The 18,068-nt window shown below is 39.1% G+C and overlaps 1 protein-coding gene across 2 annotated transcripts in view; it reads left to right on the forward strand.

The window, feature by feature from the left end:
• The window catches only part of USP32 (ubiquitin specific peptidase 32), a 198,892-nt gene extending 181,103 nt beyond the window's left edge, over positions 1-17,789 (forward strand). For both annotated transcript variants that reach the window (XM_045773463.2, XM_045773464.2), the window contains exons 27-34: positions 826-1,010; positions 5,336-5,422; positions 6,355-6,475; positions 10,616-10,807; positions 12,535-12,823; positions 14,037-14,461; positions 14,944-15,036; positions 15,527-17,789. In XM_045773463.2, the coding sequence (XP_045629419.2) occupies positions 826-1,010; positions 5,336-5,422; positions 6,355-6,475; positions 10,616-10,807; positions 12,535-12,823; positions 14,037-14,461; positions 14,944-15,036; positions 15,527-15,700 (1,566 nt within the window). In that variant the 3' untranslated portion in view covers positions 15,701-17,789. The remainder of the gene's footprint in view (positions 1-825; positions 1,011-5,335; positions 5,423-6,354; positions 6,476-10,615; positions 10,808-12,534; positions 12,824-14,036; positions 14,462-14,943; positions 15,037-15,526) is intronic.
• Positions 17,790-18,068: the final 279 nt, after the last annotated feature.

Consider the following 18,068-nt stretch of genomic DNA (forward strand, 5'->3'; position numbering starts at 1 on the left):
AGGAAGATGTGTAAGTTTTTACAACATTAAATGACTGGATTTTGTACCTTTTTCGAAAAGTTTGAGAATTACGCTCTAACAGCAGCTATCAACACCTGATTAGAAAATTGCATTTTGGGGGTGCCTGGGTGGCTCAGTCATTAAGCATCTGCCTTAGGTTCAGGTCATGATCCTGGGGTCCTGGGATCAAGCCCCACATCGGGCTTCCCGCTCAGCAGGACTCCTGCTTCTCCCTCTCCCACTCCCCCTGCTTGTGTTCCCTCTCTCGCTGCCTCCCTCTCTCTGTCAAATAAATAAATAAAATCTTTAAAATAAAAAAGGAAGAGAGAGAGAGAAAGGGAGGAAGGAAGGAAGGAAGGAAGGAAGGAAGGAAGGAAGGAAGGAAGGAAGGAAGGAAGGAAGGAAAGGAAGGAAGAAAAAAAAATTGCATTTTGAGGGAGTTTTGGTTTACTGACATACTTTCTAGGGAGAGGATTTTAATTGCTTTTAAAAGCCTTGAGCTATGAAACTTACTAGTTTTTACATATGATTCGGTGTGTGTGAGAAATATTTATCAGAGAAAACTGCTTTGAAAATATTAAATGCTGAAAACCTATGTTTGATAGCAGCTTTGAAACTGTCAATACCTCAACCTTTCAGTGACTCCACTTTAAATAACCATTCTCTTCATGTTAATAAAAGATGGCTCTATCAATAAAGGGAGGTGGGGTAGTGACTAATTTGAAGATGATAACAATGTCTGTTATTGGCAGTCTTAGAAGAATGAAAAGGGAGGAATCAAAGACCTGTCTTCTCAGCCCTTTCTTCTCTTGTTTGTACATACAGATGAGGACAGAACTGTATTTCCTTTCATCTCAGAAGAATCGCCCCAGCCTCTTTGGAATGCCACTGATTGTCCCATGTACTGTGCATACCCGGAAGAAGGACTTGTATGATGCGGTTTGGATTCAGGTGTCTCGATTAGCCAGCCCACTCCCACCTCAGGAAGCCAGTAACCATGCTCAGGATTGGTGAGTTTAGGGGATCAGCTTAGACCTGTCATTTCCAGAAGAAGATGAATTTCTATGAAGTCTGCGTGATACCTAGGACACATTCCATGTTAGGTTAATCACTTGTTGAGGAACCATCCAGAGATCATATAACCATTTGGTTTGATCTTTTGAGTAGGAGAGACTATACAGCTTCCTTTCATGCCTAGACATTCTAGTGTCTAATAATCCTTTCATTCTCTAATCTCTTACCTAAAATTCCTCCTGCTAATGCTTTAAATCCTGCAGGTAATATCCTTGACTTCTATTATTGCAGAACTAGAGAGTATGAATTCACCAAGAAATTTGTATCCTCTCAACCCTCTGAAATTCAGAATGGAAACAATAGTGTGCATTTCTATACACGAACTCTAAAAAATTCCCATGCTGTAACAGATGATTCCGTTGAATTATTTCCATACCATGTCAGTTTAACACAGAATAATTTTGTAAGTCTAGGTAAAGAAAATAAACATCTTCTGTTTTCTTTCCATTCCTCCTACCAGTGTTCTATCAGATTAGTAAATGTGTTTATTTCTAATAGTAGTTGGAATTGTGATGCCTTATTTATATCTGAACTGAATTGTAGTTTATTATCTCATTGTCGTGGTGCAAGTGAGAGTTCAGCTTCTGTGTTAACTGAACAGAAGTTCTCTTTGCTGATGGGTTATGGTATGGGGTTTTTTGATGACTAGGATAAGGCTTAAGGATAAATCTTAAAGGAAAACTGCAAATAATAGATAATCAATTTAGTTGAGGAATGCTATGTTTAGTAACAATGACAATAGGGCAAGATTAAATTTGAAGCGAAAGACTGAACTGAAGGACTTCCAAATGAGGACTTTTCCCAGGGCTTGCTAATGAATTGGATATAGAATATGAGGGAAAGAGGAATCCAAGCTTGGTTTTCAGCCTGAGCAATTGTTTGTGAATGGTTTTAACATTTAATAAAATGACTAAAACTGAGAAAGGAGTACATTTGGGCAAGAGATGACAGGAATCAAGTTAAATTCAAGATGTAGATTGTATTTTCAAGTGGGAAATAGACTTAAATGTCCTTTGCTGGAGATAGAAACATAGGTGTCATTAGCAAATAGTTGGTATTTATTTATTTGTTTGTTTATTAAGATTTCATTTATTTATTTGACAGAGAGAGAGAGAGAGCCAGTGAGAGAGGGAACACAAGCAGGGGGAGTGGGAGAGGAAGAAGCAGGCTCCCAGCGGAGGAGCCCGATGTGGGGCTCGATCCCAGAACACCGGGATCACGCCCTGAGCCGAAGGCAGAAGCTTAACAACTGAGCCACTGAGGCGCCCCAAATAGTTGGTATTTAAAGCCCCGAGACCAGATGATATCATTTAGAGAGTAAGAGTTAGAGAAGACACCCACAATCTAATTCCTGATCCATTCCAGCATTTAGAGGTTGAAAAATGACAACAAAAGAGATTGAGAAGGAGCAGCCAGTGATGTAAGAAGAAAATCAAGAGTGAGTAGTGTCCCAGAAGTTAAGTGAAGAAGTGTTTAAAGGAAGAACTGATCAGTTTCAAGTGCTACAGAGAAATTAAGAACAGGACTGGGAACTGACCACTGGACTTGATAAAATGGCAGTCTTTGGTGACCTTTGCAAAAGCTGTTTTAGTGGAGTGGTGTAGATGAAGGCATGGAGGTTAGAATAGGTAAAAGAGAAAGTGCTTCTGCAGGCAAGAAAAAAGATAATAAATGATCTTTTAGAGGTAACACACTGAAGTACTTATGAATGAAAACGATAAAATGCCTGCAGTTCCCTTCAAAATAATTAGTGGGGCACAATAGCCAAAAGGTGGAAACAACCCAAATGTTCTTCAGCAGACAAATGGATAAACAAAATGTGGTATATCCATACAATGGAGGATTCGTCAACCATAAAAAGGAATAAAGTTCCAATACACACTACAGCATAGATGTACCTTGAAAACATTATACTAAGTGAAATAAGCCAGGCACAAAAGGACAAATAGTGTGTGATTTCACTTTTATAAGGTACCTCAAGTAGGCAGTTCATAGATGGAAAGTAGATTAGAGGTTACCAGGGTTTGGGAGGAGAGGTGTAGGGGAATTACTATTGCTTTATGGGTACACAGTTTCTGTTTGGGACGATTAAAAATTTCTGGAGATGGATGGTGGTAATGGTTGCACAACATTGTGAATATACTTAGTGCCACTGAATTGTATACTTAAAAATGGTTAAATGGTAAATTTTGTGTATATTTTAGCGTAGTTCTTTTTAATGGAATAAAAGAATCTGACGGAGCTAGGTAAGAGTATAGATGAAATAAAAGTGGCCAAGGGTTGATAATTACTATAGCTGGGTGACAGATACATGGGGGTTCATTATACAGTTTTCCATTTTTGTGAGTGTTAATGTCAGTAAATTTGAATGTTTACATTAGATGGACAGATTCCTGGAATTGAGGATCTATATAAAAGATTATTTTGAGGAACAGCAGACAAGGAGGAAAGTGAGGATTTGAGGACAGTGATTAGAAATTTCTTTTTGAAATCGTGGAAGGAGCCAAGATGCCCTTCAACAGATGACTGGATTAAGAAGTTGTGGTCCATATATACAATGGAATATTACTCAGCTATCAGAAAAAACAAATTCTCAACATTTGCTGCAACATGGATGGCACTGGAGGAAATAATGCTAAGTGAAATAAGTCAAGCAGAGAAAGACAATTATACGATTTCTCTCATCTATGGAACATAAGAACTAGGATGATCAGTAGGGGAAGAAAGGGATAAAGAAAGGGGGGGTAGGGGCGCCTGGGTAGCGCAGTCGTTAAAGCGTCTGCCTTCGGCTCAGGGCGTGATCCCGGCGTTCCGGGATCGAGTCCCACATCGGGCTCCTCTGCTGGGAGCCTGCTTCTTCCTCTCTCACTCGCTTGCTGTGTTCCCTCTCTCGCTGGCTGTCTCTCTGTCACATAAATAAATAAAATCTTTAAAAAAAAAAAAAGAAAGAAAGGGGGGGTAATCAGAAGGGGGAATGAAACATGAGAGACTATGGACTCTGAGAAACAAACTGAGGGCCTCAGAGGGGCGGGGGGTGAGGGAATGGGATAGACCAGTGATGGGTAGTAAGGAGGGCACGTATAGCATGGAGCACTGGGTGTTAACACGCAACTAATGAATCATCGAACTTTACATCGGAAACCGGGGATGTACTGTATGGTGACTAGCATAATATAATAAAAAAAATCATTAAAAAAAAAAAAAGAAATTTCTTTTTGGTCTTGGGGATCCTGGGTGGCTTAGTCGGTTAAACATTTGCCTTCGGCTCAGGTCATGATCCCAGGGTCCTGGGATAGAGCCCCGCATCAGGCTCTCTGCTCAGCAGGGAATCTGCTTCTCCCTCTTCCTCTGCCCCTGCTCTCACTTCTTTCGCTCTCACACACGCTCTAATAAATAAAATCTTTTTAAAAATAAATAAATAAATAAATAAAATTTCACTTTGGTTAAAGAAAAATTAAAGTAGTGATACTTGAAAAAGTGATTTTAAAGGATAGGAGATGGTTGTTGCCAAGTAGGATATTTGGAACTGAGATTTTTGGAGGTTGTAAAGTCCTTATCATGGTTTCATTATCTTTGGCAACCATGTACATAGCCATTACCAGTTGCCAGATGTGCTGTCCTGCATTGCTTCTTATTGGGGCAAGGATGAATAAATATTTTTTTAAGTTGGAGAATTCAAGGCTGTCTTGCAGTTAAAAAAGACGTTACTCTAAAAATGTTATGTGCCTTCTAGCTTTGAGTAGTTAAAGCAGGGGAAAAGGATGCCTCTCATATACCGCATCAGGATTCTGATTAAAGAAAGCTGCTAAACATGAAGTTAGTCAGCTCTTCTAAAAAACCATTATGACCTTTCAGCCTCTGTGCTGTGTCAACGTTCTTGTCATGGAAAGGTCTAATTATTTTAGTTTAATGTGAATTAAATCTTATGATAGAATTAGGACTGAAGGGTAATTGGTATTTGATTTCATGATTTGCTTATCTTATAAAATTTGTGTGGACCACATGGACTCTCTCAGAGACATCTGGCAGTCTGGTCTGTCTACCCTTCTGTATGCAGGGATGCAGCATGGGAGCCCTAAGCGTAGTTGGTGCAGGGCTGCTGCTAATGGGTTAAGATCACCAGCATCGAACCATCACCGTGAACATACTGCTATGACAGATGTCCCTGCCTTGGGTTACTTCAAGAGAAAATGAAACGGAGTTGAGACCTCAAATCAGAACTGTTTTTTTTTTATACTCTTTGGTTTATGTTTTGTTTCAGTGATGACAGTATGGGCTATCAATATCCCTTCACTCTACGAGTTGTGCAGAAAGATGGGAACTCCTGTGCCTGGTGCCCATGGTATAGGTAAAGTGATCTTCTGCAAAAGAAAAATTTTAGTAGAATAGCAGATATTATACCTTTTTCATAAGGTTTCTAGTTTTTAGAAGTAATATGGAATAATGAGAGACTTAAAATAAACTTAGGAATTACTGATTCATCTTTTCCTTATTACAAGGTCTGTAGCTTAGTTTTGCTCTTGAGCCTTAGCTGGTTCTGTAAACTCTATGATCCTCATCAAATGTATGGTTTATGATCAACATTAATTATTTTATACTTTCTGCTCCTTAAATATAAATCAGTTTAGCAGTTTTGAGCCCAGGAGAACAGAGTCTACTCACTAGACTTTCCTGGAAGTCTATTTTTGATTTTTAGAATAATTATGGAGATTGATTGGTCGTTACTGTTGAAGCTTGGAAAATACCTGAGTACTGAAGTCAGCCTTCAGAGAACTGTAATAGATTTAGCAAACAATCTAAATAGGCACTGAAACCATGGCTTTGTCATGGTCCCTCCCCTCCCATAAAATTTTATATGCATTTATTTAATGTGCCACTTTACAAACAAGGAAATAGACATTGTTGTATCAGATGAGTTATCCTCCCTCAGAGCATTAAATAACTAAATTTAGAATTTTCTTACAGGTGTTTTATCTCAGATGTCCGATTCCCATGTCATTTATTTGCCATAAAGTCCACATACTCATGTGGATTAAAAATGGCTGTCAAGTGCTTTGAAAAAACAGAGACTTGAGAAGTGATAAGCATGCTTTCCTGAAATAATAATAATTACTAATATATATTCATGCATTGATCTGTTTTAAGTTTAGAGGCCCATGACAGACTGTTGAACCCAAGAAAGAAAGTAGAGAAGTAGAAAGGGAGAGTATTTCTGATAAAGAAGATTTGGATTCTTTCATAATTATTCCATCCTTCAGTAGATCATTTTCCCCCTTTTAGATTTTGCAGAGGCTGTAAAATTGATTGTGGGGAAGACAGAGCTTTCATCGGAAATGCCTATATTGCTGTGGATTGGGATCCCACAGCTCTTCACCTCCGCTATCAGACATCACAGGAGAGGGTAAGTTACTCGAGGCCACCATAAGATGGTGATTTTTATTTGTAAACATTTCCCAGTTTAACCGTATCGTGCCATTTCTGTTTTGGATGATGTAAATCATCAATCAGAAAAACATTCATTGGTATTCTCTATGGCACTTAATATATTGGCATGATTACATGGATATTTCAGTTTTCCCACTTCTAGAGTTAATTGTATTGAGACGTTATATTTCAGAAATACTAAGTAAATCTTGAAGCTCTGGGTATAATTAAGATGTTATATTGTTTGGCCATCACATACCAAGCAATAAATATCTCTCTGCCTGTTTATTAATTATTATTGAAGCTGCAGCATTTGGTAACCACTGTTACTTAGCTCAAAGGCATCCCAGGGTTGTAGGTTCTTAATGGGCATAGTGATCAGAAAAAGTAGAGAAAAGCCTGGTGCCTAAGAGTACATCTCAGAGGCTATTCTTACACTTAGCATTCCTCTACTGCCAGAGCAGTTTTTAAATTTTGAAAATGTAACTTCAGAAAGAATACTAACTCCATACCTAAAAATGTCTGCCAAATATTATTTGAAGGGTAGTTTGGCTGGTTAGCTTGTGGATAGAGATATGACGAATCTGATGGAGAAGTAAAAGCAACAGAATCAAAGGATTTTTTTTCAGTCACCTGAAGAATTGTAGTGGCTTTTGTATTTATGTGGCTCTTGATGGAAATTTCCAGTGTACAATCTGGAAAACTCTAGAGGACATCCTGCTTATAGAAAGGGCCTACGTGACCTGTTCAGTCTCACCCCATTTCCACTTTCAGTGATGCTCTTAGGATACCATGGAAACCAACTTGCTATTGAGATGTCCTGCCTTGCTAGGGACTGGTGCCACATGACTAATTTTGTTCTACATAATTTCTCTTCCTACCTGTGGTTTCTGCATGTGCTTGGGGAGTCACGTAGACAAAGGAGATCCCTTGGTTCAAAATTGACATTTTTATCCATATATTTTAGGTTTCTTATCCCAGTGATTTACCTTCTAGGAATTTATTCTAAGGAGATACTCTGTAATTTGCTGACAAATCTTCATCATAGTATTTTTTAGAATAGTAGAAAAATTTGAAGCAACTTACATTTGTCCCACATTAGAGGAATGGTTAAATAAAGCATTAATATATTAGCTGGGTAAAATATTATGCAGTCGTTGAAAATAATGATTACCAGGGGGTTTTGGGGGTTTTTTGTTTTTGTTTTTTTTTTTAAAGATTTATTTATTTGAGAGAGAGTCTCAAGCAGACTCCACACCAAGCTCAGAGCCCTGCGTGGGACTCGATCTCATGACCCTGAGATCACAAACCGGAGCCGAAACCAAGAATTAGGTGCTTAACCGATTGCACCACCCAGGTGCCCCATTACCAGGGTTTTTTTTACTGATATATGGGAAAATACTTAATGATGTCATGGGTTGTTTTTAAAGCAAGGTATAAAACTGCATATACCGAAAAATCTTTTCAATATAAAAGAATACTGTTTAGGAAAAGGACAGAAGAAAATCTACCAATATTTTGACCATGTTTGTCTTTATATTAAGAATATAAAAGGGGACAGGGTGCCTTGAGACTTGATTCTTTCTCTCCCTCTCCCTCTGCCCCTCCCCCCCAAATAAATAAATAAACCTTTTTAAAAGAGAGAGAATATAAAAGGGGAGAAAACACTTGAGTGGTTCAATTGGTTAAGCATCCCAACTCTTGGTTTCAGCTTAGATCATGATCTCAGGGTTGTGAGTTCAAGCCCTGCATTGAGCTCCACGCTCATGTTAAAAAAAAAAAAAAAAGAAAGAAAGAAAGAAAGAAAAGAATATAAAAGGTTCCCTGCCTTTTTATATTTTTCTGTGCCTTCCAAAATTTCTATGTAAATGTTTTATTTGGTAAACAGAAAAAAAGACAATTGCTCTTAGTCTTTTTATTTTTCACCTGTTTAGACTTCACATTCCTCAATAGATAATTGAACTAGATAGCTTCTTACATCTCCCTCTTTTTCTAATAGTCTTATCATTTGAGAAAGCCATGACTTCATTCCTTATGTTTTGTGTTAAGGATGGGCTTTCAAACAGAAGAAGAAAGAGGGTGCCAATGAGTGATTTAAACTATTTGAATAGTGGTAGAGGATCTGGGAATGGATCCCAAGAGGTAAAAAGGAAATCTTTGTCATTTAGGGAAATTTTATTGATAAATAATTATTGTCAGTCCACAAATAGGTTTTTTTTTTTAAATCAACCTTCCTCCCTGTCTCCAGTAGCCTGTGTTTTCCACAAGAAATCTAGTGAATAAAGATCAACGTTCTTCACTAGCTTACTGTAATTTGTGATTGTCCATAAAGCATCCCTGACAGAGATAATGTTTAACCGGCTATGAGAAAAGAATATTACTGTTCTACTCTGATTCCAGCAACCATGATGCAATATATTTTCTTTTGAAGCATGTCAGTTTTTCCCTTGGATGACCAGCTCTAAAGATGATGAAAGTTAGTATCAGAAAAGGAGTCAGCGACCTACGGTCAAGCCAGATTTCTCATTCTGGGAAAAAAAAAAAAGACTTTTCTCTAAGTTCCTCTTTTTATAGATCTTTAGAAATGGCTGGTGATGCAATGCTAAAATGGTTAACTGCATGGTCAACCCCAGCATTTGACAGCCTGTGACTCAGCTATCTTCTCGTGTGGGGAAAAAGTCACACACAAAATCCTCTCGTAAACCGAATGTCCTGAGCCGTGCCAGTTTGTAAGCTAGGCAGCTCAGTGTTCCCATCATAAGTTCAGGAAGGAAAACAGAAGGGAAGTTGCCTCAGGCAAAGAGAACAAATTCACCTCTGGACTGGGTGAGTAATAAGTTCAGTAATGGACATGTGTGTGCCCTTTGCCAGAAAGAGAGACAGTTATTGTTGGACTTGGTGTCCAGACCCCACCCTGGGATGAAAAGATCCCTGTGTGAAGTCTCACGGTAGCGTTCATAGTCCTGATGCTATGCCTTACCCGCTGTGGTTCTCGATTGCTGTTAAGTGGCAAAAGAATGGGAGAGGAAAAATTCTTCCTTTTCTTTTGCATTCTAGGTACCTCCCCCTCTCCTTCCTGATCCCACACTACCTCCAACACACATACTTGCACATCTACCCCTTGTACTTGCCCTCTCTCTTATACATACGTCCTCTGGCTCCAGAGCTAGCATGCTGGTTAACAGAACCAGAGAGGTTTGGCAGATATTAGGGGCCTTCTCAACAAAGTTAGGCATTTTTTGAGCCTGCTGTTGCTTTTATTGCTATCTCTTTATTGCCGCCTCAGGTAAAAAGGCCCCATGAGGCAGGAGACAGATGATACACATGGTATTCTGATAATTCTCTTACATGGCATCAGTATGCAAATGAGTTTTATCCTGTGGGGTTTCATGCTCTCATATGTTGCCTTCTCATGGCGAGCTTTTCTGTACCCTGATTTCATCCAGATCTGGTATCTGCGTTCCAGTGATATTATTTCTCCTAGCCTTTATAAAGCCTGCAGCATAATATAATGTTGTCTTTCTGGTTGAAAATAAATGGCTTAACCTCAACACCTTTGGCTTGAGGGTGAGCTCACATGTAAGCTGTTTTAGGATTTCAGAATTGTAAAATAGAGGTGCCGTAGCCACTAGTCACATGTGGATGTTGAACACTTAAATGTGCCTGACTCAAATTAAGGAGTATTGTAGATTCCAAAGACTTAGTAAAAAAAGAATCTAAAATATGTCATCAGTAATTCTTATATTGATCACATGTTGAAGTAATACTGTTTTGGATATATTGGATTAAATAAAATATATGATTATAATTCAAAAATTGTAAAACAAACAGGCAATTCCTTGTTTTTATCATTTTGAAGAGTTCAGAAAATTTTCAAGAAAAGCTATTACGGTCATATAAATAGAAATTTGATCCAGGGTGTTATTGATGTGATTTTGGAAGTAAATGTACAAATACTGCATTTGCTCAGACTCGTTTGAGTTGTGTGTTCTTTTCCTCATGTAGAATAAAATGAGAGTGAGTCACCTAGCGGATGATGCCTAGCCATGCGACCATTTTAAACTCCCTCCCTCCCTTCCACTCCTTCTGCCATTCCTCTTGTTCCCTCCATCTGCAGGTTGTCGATGAGCATGAGAGTGTGGAACAGAGTCAGCGAGCACAAGCTGAGCCCATCAACCTGGACAGCTGTCTCCGTGCTTTCACCAGTGAGGAGGAGCTAGGGGAAAATGAGATGTACTACTGTTCCAAGTGTAAGACCCACTGCTTGGCAACCAAGAAGCTGGATCTCTGGAGGCTTCCCCCCATCCTGGTATGTTACAGCCTATCTCTGAGAGAGCAGGAGCCTGGCATAAAGGAAGGAAGTCGTGAACAAATAAGAGTTTTATTACTTCTGAGAATAAGACCCTTCCTGTGGCAGTGTTTACAACACTTGTGCTGTGCAAGGTTTTTGTGTTGCACACAGATTAATTTCTCTACACATATTACTGCCAGTTCCTCCTCTGAAGGAGCATACAGGCTAGAAGGAGAGGGAAGTCAGATGGACCATTAACTGTAGTTCAGTACAGTGTGTGAGAAGCGCCACAAGTAGTGCATCCTGATGGATTTGAACTTCCAGAGAAGGTGAAAGCACTTCTGGCTCTAGAGAAAGAAGCTCAGGCTCTTCTGTAGAAGAGCAGCTGAGCCTGAGTCTCCAGTCCCACTGTGCTTGGTCACGTGGCCACAGCACAATCACACAAGTGCACTGGGGCCTGTGTATTCTTTTACATGTGATTTACTACTTCTGCCTTCTTCCTTCATAGAGTAGAAGATGCTTCTGTTGCTTGTCAGGAGAGTTTGAAGTGCCAGATCTTCCTGTTCATTTAAGAAAGTATTTTTCCTTAAGGGTGGATGTATCATATCAAATGTAACTGTAAGGCACTGGTGTATTTTAACCAGACCTGTGTGTATTTTTTTCTTCATGTCTTCTTCCTACTACTCTATGACACTGTAAATGTAGGTTTTCTTTCCTTGGACCAGAACAACTTCCCAGGAAAGGATGCACAGGAAATTAATAACATTAATTAGCCAGCTCCAGGGATGGGAACTCTGGAAAGAGAGGAAAAGGGCAGGGGCAGGCTTGGGACAGGTAGATGGGAAGGGAGAAAGTTTATTTTTAATTGAGGTATAGTTAACATGAAATTAAATGCATAGATTTTAAATGTCTAGTTGATGGGTTTTTATAATTATATATACTTGTGTAATAATCATGTAGAACATATGCAGTAAAGGCATTTATTTAAAAGCTACGTTTTTGATGTCTTTAAAGAATAATGAAGAATCAATGTTATGTTGAGAGCTTGATGGGGTCCTGTAGATCCATATACCAATATGCCCCTTAGGAAGGGTTTCTCTTTATATACACAGTAAATTGTGAGCATTTAGGGTAGAGGTAGCCACCCAAAGATCTGTGCCCACACTAGATTACATAGTAACACTGTATAAGATTAGAGGAATTTGTTGCTCTTAAAAATGAAAAGAGAAGCCACAAAGGAAAAAGGAGATTCTTACGCTCTTCAGGACAGTGAAACTCCCTGGTAACAACCAAAAGATATGTTAAGAAATGAGAGGCCTCCTATTGGAGATTGGGTAAGTTTCATCCATTTTTCTTCAAAATATTCAGTATAGTCTTCTGTCTTCATGACAGAAGTATACTTGTGAGTGGATCTTTTATGATGTTGCAAGAAGGGAAAGGTCAGTGTGTGTCACAAGACCAGGAAGCAGAGAAAGCACGCAAATATGGGCTCCTAGAATGTTGCAGAAATTTGGGAAGAATTTAGGATATGCACAGGCTATGAAATTAAGGAGATTACCATGTTAGCTATATATCTAAAGGCCAGTGGCCCCACTAATAACTCTGTTACATAAGATATATTCTTTTTGAGAGAAAAATATTATATATTCCTGAACATTCACATGTATTAGACATGGGGTTTTTAAATGTAATTTTGTATCTTCTGAACCCTTTCGTGTAATTGTTTTCTGCCTTTTCTTCTCCAGATCATTCACCTTAAACGATTTCAATTTGTAAATGGTCGATGGATAAAATCGCAGAAAATTGTTAAATTTCCTCGTGAAAGTTTTGACCCTAGTGCTTTTTTGGTACCAAGAGACCCGGCTCTCTGTCAGCGTAAACCACTCACACCCCAGGGGGATGACCTCTCTGAGCCCAGGGTTCTGGGAGGAGACGTGAAGAAAGTGGATGCTCAGAATTCAGCTGGGGAAGAGGATGTGCTCCTGAGCAAGAGCCCATCTTCACTCAGTGCAAACATCATCAGTAGCCCTAAAGGTGAGGAGGCTGGAGGGCCTCATGGAGCCTGGATGTCACCCTGAGAGGATCTTTCCTGGAACCCCTGTAGGCTTCATGTTTCCCTCTAGCTTCCACTCTGGAACAACAGCTTGGTGAGGTAGCAGAGACCTATCTGGAATCAGACCTATCTAGATTTGAGTCACTTGTGTGACTTTTAGCAAGAGATGCAGCCTCCCTAAATCTGTTTTCTCATTCATTAAAGTTCCCAGAGTCTGAGGATTTGCTTCCTCAAGAGCGAAGCACCATATCTGCCTACATAAATGGTGATCATGAATGATAGTTGTCATCCTGGTTCCTACAGTAGAGGTTCCCAGAGTATAGTCTGGAAACCCCTAGAGGGTCTCTGAGAGACCATTTCAGGGGGCCTGGAGGAGTAGAACTATTTTCATAAAAAATACTAAGACAGTATTCACCTTTTCAACTTTCATCCTCACAGATGTGCAGTGGAGTCAGAGCCACCATGATAAGTGATGATACTGTCAGTGAAATATTTTAATTCCTCAGTTTTAATTTCTAATATGAGTACTATAGATATAACCCACATAAACAAAAGTTCTAGGGGTCTTCAGCAATTTTTGAGAGTATATAAGGAGGTGAGGGAGGCTGCAACCAAAAAGTTTGAGCCCACTACCTTACCAGATTGTTGTGAGAGAGAGAGATAGTAGAGAGAGTTCCCAGTACTGTGCCTAGCAATGGTACGTGCTTAATAATTGGCGATCCCGTATTTTTTAATTTAATTTAACAAAGGAGAATATGTATTTGTAATACGTCTTAGTCCAGTTGTTTGTTTTGAACTGAGTCTGACCTAAGTTACTACCTTTCTTTTGTCTTTTTAAAATTTTTTTTGTTTTATTTTAAATCCAGTGTAGTTAATATACTGTGTTATATTAGTCTCAGATATACATCTTTCTGCTGTTTTTATTTTATCTTATTTTCATCTTTCTGCTGTTTTTAAGTCCCTACATAGTACTTTATGTTTTCAGGACATTGCTGCCTGTGGGAGCTTGGCCTGAGGAAGACAAGAATGTTACTTATTGGCTACATAATAGGAATGAAAAGTAGCTGGTCAGAACACGCCTGTGTTTACCTTTATGTGTACACTTGAGAAGTTGGCTTCAGAGTTAGCATTTGGTGGCTGGTTAAACTTGTGGCGTTTGGATTTGTGAATCTTTTCCTTCTCTTCCTTTCACAGGTTCACCTTCTTCAACAAGAAAAAGCGGAACCAGCTGTCCCTCCAGCAAAAATAGCAGCCCTAACAGTAGCCCTAGGACTTTAGGGAGGAGCAAAGGGAGGCTCCGGCTACCCCAGATCGGCAGCAAAAATAAACTGTCAAGTAGTAAGGAGAACTTGGATGCCAGCAAAGAGAATGGGGCTGGACAAGTTTGTGAGCTGGCTGATGCCTTGAGCCGAGGGCACATGCTGGGGGGCAGCCAGACTGAGCTGGTCACCCCTCAGGACCACGAAGTAGCTCTGGCCAATGGATTTCTGTATGAGCACGAGGCATGTGGCAATGGCTACAGCAATGGTCAGCTTGAAAACCACAGTGAAGAAGACAGTGCCGATGACCAAAGAGAAGATGTTCATGTTAAGCCTATTTATAATCTATATGCAATTTCGGTAAGTGGTTTGTTACATGGTTTTCAGAATGATCTGCACTTCTGTGTGGTTCATTCATCTTCATTCATTCGTCAGTCATCTTTTCAGGGCCTGCTTATTTGCTGGGCTTCGAACTTAGTGACAGACAAAAGTTAGCAGTGGATCTTGGCCTTCTGGATAGAATCCAAGGTGCTCCCAGTGTAATGCAGGGGATAATCATGTAATCATTATAATTTGGAGTCACGGGTTCAAGGCATTCACAATTATGTACACCTAAGGAATTGTTGCTTTTTAAAAAATCGTTACAACTATAAAATGACAGGATTTGGAGCTTTTAAATTTTGACTTTTCTTTTTGTTTTGTTTTTAGAAAAGGGTGGGTGGTTCTAAAACATTTTTCTTAATCACTTAAGTGATTGGTATTTTCCTGATTGGGTTCTACTACCGAGTCCTGGCCAGACTGCGGTTAACCACTAACATACCTCTACTTCTTTTCTCTTGCAGTGCCATTCAGGAATTCTGGGCGGGGGCCATTATGTCACTTATGCCAAAAACCCAAACAGCAAGTGGTACTGTTATAATGACAGCAGCTGTAAGGTAAATATCCCCAGTCTTTGAATAAAAGAAACAGAAATGTCAGCAGATCTAGGGGACATTTGTTGAAATAATGGACTTTGTCCCAAATAGGAAATAGGTATTTCTGTTAGAGTCGGTACATAGGTGCCTTTAGTATTAAAGGAACAAAAGTGATGAGCAGGTTAGAGAATGGAAACATGAACAGTGAGGAAAAAGAAGGTATTGGTTAAAGAGAAAAAGTTCTTATCTTTTGAGCTGTTAGATTTGATGGGTTTTTTTCTTTGTTTTTTGTCATTCTTTTGATTTGTCAATCGTCAGAATATTTTCCCCGAAACAAACATTGAGAATAATAGGGCGTATTTTAGGGCAGGTATCAGGCAGCCAAAATATTACATTGATTGGAAGCAGTCTGGTTTAGTAATTAAAGAGCGTTGGTCCTCTCTTCCCTAGCAAGGATTAAGAGCCAGCATAGGGACGGCTTTTTTATTAAAAGTTTTTCTCGCCCCTGCAGGAACTTCACCCTGATGAAATTGACACCGACTCTGCCTACATTCTTTTCTATGAGCAGCAGGGGATAGACTATGCACAATTCCTGCCAAGGATCGATGGCAAAAAGATGGCAGACACGAGCAGCATGGATGAAGACTTTGAATCCGATTACAAAAAGTACTGTGTGTTACAGTAAAGCTGCCACTCTGGCTGCTAGACAGGCTGGTGGTGAGGGAGATGGCTCCCTGTAGCTAACATTTGGCAGAAGCATCGCTGAAAGGCAAGCTAAATGTAGTTATTTTATCCTGTGACCCTGAAGCACAAAATAAAAATCCTAATTAAAATAGCAGTTAACATAACAGTAGTAATACTTTGGTTTGGAAGTGTCTCACACAAGCCCTCTGGTAGAGAACTTTCAGGCAGAGCCCACCATTAGCCTGTAAACAAAAGGGTTTGGCACCAGCCACCTGGGACCAAATAGGAGCTAAATTGTGCTTGTCCAGATATAAACAAACATGTAGTGAGTGTAGAGTTTACCAATAACCATAACAAAATGCTAAGAATTTCCTTGGAGTCAAAGTCAAACAAAAAATTGTAGTGTTGTCTGGGGACGACATGATATGCTACCTCCTTTTTCCTGAAGTTTTATTCCATTATATTGACAAGATGGACAAAGCAAGATCAGAACGTGTGCAAAGGATTCTTCTGACATGGACACACATTTTTCTATTTATTTTTTAAACCATTTCCCCCACTCTTTCTATGCCTTTCTTGCTTTTCGTTTCTGTTGTTGTGTTTGTGTTTGAGACACAACCAGTCATTCGTGGCAGAGGCGTATAGAAGTGGTCAGTTCGAAAGGGAGAATCTCTTAAGAGCTGTGTGCCTTCTGCCCAGGGCCTTGGTCGGTCGGAGACCCTGTAGGGGGAAAAACAGCATCCTGGGAAATCCAGCTCAAGTAGCCCTTCCCGTAGAGGCGTCTTACTTGAGGATACAAGTGTCCTCAGAAATGGATCCCCCACCTCTGCTGAAGTGCAGTAGGACAGTTGCCAATATTTGCACCATCATCGCATGCCCACGTTGCACAAGAGCTTCTGAGAGGGAAGGTGGCATCAAAGCTAGATGGTGTTTTACAGCTAGGGGTTGTTTGTTCTTCGTTTCTTTGTTTTGCACTTTAAAAAAAGAGAATACATGCAAATGAACTTTTTAAAACATGTTCATATTTGATGGCTGTAAGGGCTATAAATTAACTTGAATATGGGGTATTTTGCCCCATCATATTAAATTTAAAAACAAAACACATCCCAGACACTGATGGTGTGTATTTTTAATTTAATTGGTGGGTTTAGGAAGTAAGCTTTTATTTTGTTTGCATGTCCATTTTTTTTATCTTGGTGTTTGTCTTTTTCTTTTTTAAATAATTTCACAGTAGTGGTCATCAAAAGTTATGTTTCTTTGCTCACTTCATTTTTTTCCTCTGATAATTCAAAACTGGAACAAAAGTATAAATGTTATTTATTTCAGGCAGCATTTTTTCCCCCTGTGTTGTTTTTAAATATATGTGAAGTAAATATTTTCCTTTTTTTTTTTCCCAGTCTTTTTTTAGTCATCTGGACCCTGGAAATGATTCTCATTAATTGTCAGATTTCATTAACCTTCCTTCCTTACAGATAGTAGGTACCAATGTAATTAAGCATTTGTGTTCTGATATCTGAGGCCAGTTATTATCCAGTTCTTCTCAGAGCATTTGGAAAGGTTGTTTTAAATGGATACCTAAGTTGAAACCCTATTCAGAATAAGACTGTAATCACAAGTAGGAAGGAGTGGCCTAAATGGTAAAATATGATAAAGTCAGACAAAATGCAGGCTTTATAGTTCCATGATTTCAGTATATGAAAATCTGTCCATTTCTACCTGGACAGGTCCCGTGAAAAAGTGGAAGGTTTAAAATAATTTCCTTACAGATGTTTTATTTAAGCAGGTAGCACAATCTACTAATGTTGTTTGATCTGTGTTTGTTATATTGGTTGTAATTAATTTTTTAATTCATGACTAGCAGAAAATTTATTAAATTAACTATTAACTACATTCACCTTGTAAATTACTGTATAAAACTTGTTGACAATGCACTGACTTTAGAAAGATGTTAATGTACATAAATAGAGTGTAAATAAAATAGTGTTGATGTACTGAAATACGAACTGTATAAAAAAGTATTGGTAATTGTATATGGAGTGTACCTGTTTATCTGTAACTATTATCCAAACAAATTAAATACTGTGGATGCATCTATGTGCTGTTTTTCCTCTATACAAGTAAACACCAAAAAGTCAAATTTTTCAGCCTTTCTCTCTGTGACCCTGTTTAATTCTCCTATTTGAATAACACCTACCTGACGTGGAGTGGGTGCTCCATCTCCGAAAGAATGGAAACTGTTGAAGGCAGAGCAGGATCCCTGCAGTGGCCAGGTAAATTGATTTAAACTTTGCTCACATCCCTGTTAGGAAATTGTTTGGAAGGCATTGGCGTGGGGCGTAGGGGGAGGGCGTGTGTTTGAGAGCTGGTGG

Source organism: Ursus americanus, chromosome 23, assembly GCF_024610735.1.
Source record: "Ursus americanus isolate L20-20 chromosome 23, mUrsAme1.1.p, whole genome shotgun sequence".
Classification (NCBI taxonomy): domain Eukaryota; kingdom Metazoa; phylum Chordata; class Mammalia; order Carnivora; family Ursidae; genus Ursus; species Ursus americanus.